The 4,457-nt window shown below is 41.8% G+C and overlaps 1 protein-coding gene across 1 annotated transcript; it reads right to left on the bottom strand.

Annotated features, from left to right (window-relative positions):
• Window positions 1-439: 439 nt before the first annotated feature.
• On the bottom strand, window positions 440-3,824 carry plac8l1 (PLAC8 like 1). The gene is made up of 4 exons (XM_030068763.1): window positions 3,763-3,824; window positions 2,829-3,055; window positions 1,690-1,826; window positions 440-855 (listed from the first exon to the last, which is right to left on the bottom strand). The coding sequence occupies exons 1-4, from the start codon at window positions 3,786-3,788 to the stop codon at window positions 724-726; spliced, it is 522 nt and encodes a 173-aa protein (XP_029924623.1). The 5' UTR covers window positions 3,789-3,824; the 3' UTR covers window positions 440-723.
• Between the last annotated feature and the right edge of the window lie 633 nt (window positions 3,825-4,457).

Genomic DNA, 4,457 nt, shown 5'->3' on the forward strand with positions numbered 1-4,457 from the left:
CTGCTTAGATAAAACTGAAGTGACATTTTTTCACACTTTTAAGGAAACTAAAGTTTGAGGCTATGCTTTACTGGCGCCATTTAATTTATGACACATTACAACTACGCAGGATTGTGACTTTGTGGTCTTATTTGTAGATATTGTTTTAATATTGAGTTGACTGACTCTCATTATGACCACAGCACAAAAAAGGCATTTACACGTCAGTGTTTACATGACAGGAGTAGTGTGTATTTAGGTCAAGACTGAATTCCAGTTCATTCCAGGAGTTTCTGGTGTTTCTATGACACTTCTACCTATAGGAGCACTAAGTGTAGCTCCTATGACTTTTTTTGTTTGTTTGTTTGTTTGTTTGTTTGTTTTAATCAAAAAACGTATAATTGAGGCAGCATACTTTCTATAAAAAAAGAAAAGCATCATTATATTCTCTTATATCAATCTACAGGTAGGCCTCAGTTAGTATGTTAAAACTCTCAGTGCTCCACGCTGGTCTGATTCGTCATGCTATTCATGCTCAATCAAGGTTCATCCTTTCCAGCCTTCTTTGAATTGTAGAGGGTAGGCTTGAATTAACATCCAAGACCTCCCCAAGTGCATTTCAAAGTAGTTCAGCCCTTGTAGTATTGATTCTTCATGCTCTTCATACTGGTAATCTCCGCTGGTCCTTCTGGGATCTTGCATGGAATGGTAAAGGTTCAGCTTCATTTGTTCTCCAGAGTTTCCTCAGGAGCACTCCAGGACGGTGGAAACCTGGTATATCTGACTCTTCGTCCTTCGCTTTAGCTCTCTGGTCATCTGGCATACAGCCAGAGGGTAACAGCAGCATGTTGCAGTCCAGTCTTCACAAAGATTACCCTGTGAAGACACAAGCACAAACTCATGACAGACATGCAAAAAGCCACACTAAAACACATATGCAGGAGGAACATGAATATGAACTTTCTCACAGACAGACAGACAGACAGACAGACAGACACATACCTAAATACTCCCAAAAATGCAAATATTCACACATGCACAAATTGAACATGCGAATGCATGTGCGAACAAACAGGTGCACATACATCAAGTACACAAACAGCCCTCTTGGCTCGGGGTTGACGCCTGTGATGGCATCTGTGAGCAGCAGTGGGAGTTTTTCTGCAGCATTGTCACGCACTGCAAAGCTGGCAGAGTAGTTTGAAAGACGTAAGACGATGAGAACTGTAGTTCTTGTGACACCACACACACACTGGAAATGCAACACAACAGCAGAGAGCAGCAATGGCAACAGTGGTATGGAATATGTGTTGCAATGAAAAGAAGATATTTTGGATTCTTCCAAACACCCAGGGCATGTTTCCAATTACAGTGCAAAGTGAAAGAAAAAGAACAAGTGCCGGCTGTTACCATAAAAAAAGAAATGCTCCTAGTTGGTAGTGCTGTCAATAGTAAGAGGCAGACAATCAGTTCTGTTCTGCATGTTTAAGCCTGAGGACCCAGGTCCAAGCCCCTGTGTCTACAAGCTTCCACCTTGCCTGAGTGCTCACGAGCAAGAGAATGATCCTCATGGCAACCGCAGGGCTGCTGCTCTGTAGCTGAGCCTGGGGCAAGGGGATCAACAATGCATCACGTTATTGGTATTATTGTACTGCACACATCTTCACTTGCCTTTCACGAATGCCCTCGGACAGGAGTTGACTCACTCACCCGTATCTTGTACCGCTCCCTGATTCCAGATCGAATGGCGAAGGTGGATCCAGGCAGGAAAGGCAGGCCGCTACACTCTCCATACTGGTGGGCTAAACTCATTTCCAAACAGCACGGCACGAAGGCTCCTATAATACCTGCCAGCACGGGAACAAGACGGCGGTGTGTGAGAGTTGTTGTGGCTGTTTGGATCTAAGAAGTCACGTTGTCATTTGTCTCTGATTTGTTATGGATCAAAAAATAGATTGTCTTAGAGGAAAATCAGTGTTTTCTAATTCCTCCTGACAAAAGCTGACATTTAGACATTTGTCTGTATGTTAGAAGAAGCAGAAGAAGAAGAAGAAGAAGAAGAAGACAAGAAAATCTAATTTCTATGGCCTTTAATTAAAAACAAAATAAAATAAAATTACTACGAAGTATCTATCTGTGATGACCTGTTGCACGTGACTCAAGTTGAAATGATTCTTTTCCCCTGAAAACTTTTGTTGTTCTGCTTGAACAAAGCTAAAAATAAATAAATAAATAAATAAATAAAAATAATAAAATAAAAATTACAAATAAATAAATAAATCAACAAATAAATAAGCTAGCTAACCAGTAATTTGTTTATAGCTCAGCAGCCAGCAAGAGTAATTCTAGGCGATAATTTATCGAGCAAAGACAGTTGCACAACAACTAGCAACATATTTAATGTGCACAGCAGTGTTAGCTATTTGTTGGCGAAGTAATTATTCAAAAAGTGGCAATTTATGAGATCAATATGCAGATAAAGTTTTATACAGCAGCTTAAATCACACGCGTGGATGACAAAGTGAAAACCATGTGTTTTTTTCCCCATAGAATAAAAAAACTGTGTTGGATCCACTAAGTTGTGCATTCAATGGTAAGTCAAACTTCTGAGGTGTATTCTCCTTACAGATGTTTCATTTCTGTCAGTCATTTTACTGTCAGTCGATACTTCATGTGAGTGTGAACAAATAACGAAAGTTGATGATTAATGGTGATCATTAGAGGAAGTTGGGGGTGCAGAATTAATAAGCTGACAGCTGTGAATATTGTATAAAGAGGAGAGATATCAGAGGAGGTGGAGTTGTGTGTTGCGGCTATGGAGACACAGTTTGCTGGTGCTTGTGTATTACATGTGGTCTTGTCTGCACAGATGTCAAACAGGCCGGTGGTCCAGTCTCCTCCCGTCTGGGTGATGGTGGTGATGGTTGTCGTGGTGACGCCGAGGCCAGGCTGTGTGAGAACCGGTTCTTTCTCCATGGGGATGTTCTCCGCCTTCGACTTATCAGCGCTTTCGTTGGTTAAACCCCCTACTTCCTTCTTTTTAAACACTGATGCTAAGGTTTTGGTAACCGCCGGTCTGAAATTAGATTTTGTTGAAATGAGAGAAGCGCTTTGTTTAGATTGTTAGACAATAATCTCTCCCTGTTTTTTTGTCAGCTGCTGATTAAATTAAGTATTATTAAAAGTATTAAAAGACATGGTTCCCCAAATTAGTCTGAATTTAGCCCTAAAAACACACTCTTCTCTTCCTGCAAGCGGTCTGTAATGTTACACTGAACTGCTCAATTCACTTCAGTTCAGTTTAATTCATTCAGCTAATTTCATTTTCATGGAGCAACTCTTTTTTTTTTTTATTGTATTCACCCAGCCTACACTGTGAGGTTTATACAGCAACACACCAATAATTACAGAAAGAAATTGTACCACTAGTAAAATATGTGTTACATTTGCATTAATCAGTTTTAGGAATTTAGCAAGCGCCTCCTGCAATGAGTGCGGCATCAGAATAAGTTTCATTTTGAACTGTGAGGAACAAAATGGTTACAGCTGCTCCTACACGAGATGAAGAAATGCCCTTGTGTCCCCAGAACGATCATTTATCATAGAGAGGCTCTGGGTAAAGAAGTAAGAGATGAGGAAGAATTTTAGAAATGTGATTTTTTTTTTTTCCCAACAAGAAAGGAGCATAGAAATTTAAAATAAGATAAGTGAGCCATGCAGTGTAGCTCCATTGTGTACAGCTGTGACAACACTGTATAGTATTAAGGACAAAGAAACACTTACTGGTCTGTGACTGTCATCTGCTCCATGACTGGAAGCTACACTGCTCTTTTTCTTCTCTCTGCCAGGGGTTTGTCTGTATGTGTGTGAATGTGTGTGTGTGTGTGTGTGTGTGTGTGTGTGTGTTTGTGTGTGGAGGGGTGAGGGAGGGTGGGAGAGGGTGAAAGAGAGGGAGTCAGCAGGAGCGAGCAGGAGGCGGAGGTGGAGGGGGTGGGGTGACACTTCCCCACTGAGAGGCTGTGTGTCGGAGCAGATAAACCAGCAGTCAAATGGCTCAGCCAGAAGCTGTGTGGTAGAGATAACTGTTGTAGTTCTCCTCCATCTGAGACTTTTCTCTGCCCCCCCCAACCTCTCCGCTAATACAGCATGGACACATGCAAATGCAAAGGGTGGATGCACCTCAGCGTGCACAGACACACACAGACACAGATGTCTGACGCCAATGAAAGCATGTTGTTTACAGCAATCAGACACATATGGATGCACACGCGCTCACACACACTCACGCACACACGTGCATACACACACACACACGCACACACACACCCCGTACAGACATAAATCAGCATATCAGCCTGTCTTCTTCAAAGAGAGTAACTCCAACCTAGAGAGTGAGAGAGAAAGAGAGAGAGAAACACAAAGACTTGCTCGCTCACAAACACACACTCCTACACACACTGGAAGAGAAGATATGGTTC

The sequence above is a fragment of the Myripristis murdjan genome, chromosome 14 (assembly GCF_902150065.1).
Source record: "Myripristis murdjan chromosome 14, fMyrMur1.1, whole genome shotgun sequence".
Taxonomy (NCBI): Eukaryota; Metazoa; Chordata; class Actinopteri; order Holocentriformes; family Holocentridae; genus Myripristis; species Myripristis murdjan.

Coding starts and splice junctions, on each gene's coding strand:
- plac8l1 (XM_030068763.1), bottom strand. CDS start 3,788: ATGGAGCAGATGACAGTCACAGACCA. Junction 1,827..2,828: donor CTGTGCAGACAAGACCACAT/GTAATACACAAG, acceptor CCGTGCTGGCAG/GTATTATAGGAGCCTTCGTG. Junction 856..1,689: donor GGGAGCGGTACAAGATACGG/GTGAGTGAGTCA, acceptor GTGTCTTCACAG/GGTAATCTTTGTGAAGACTG.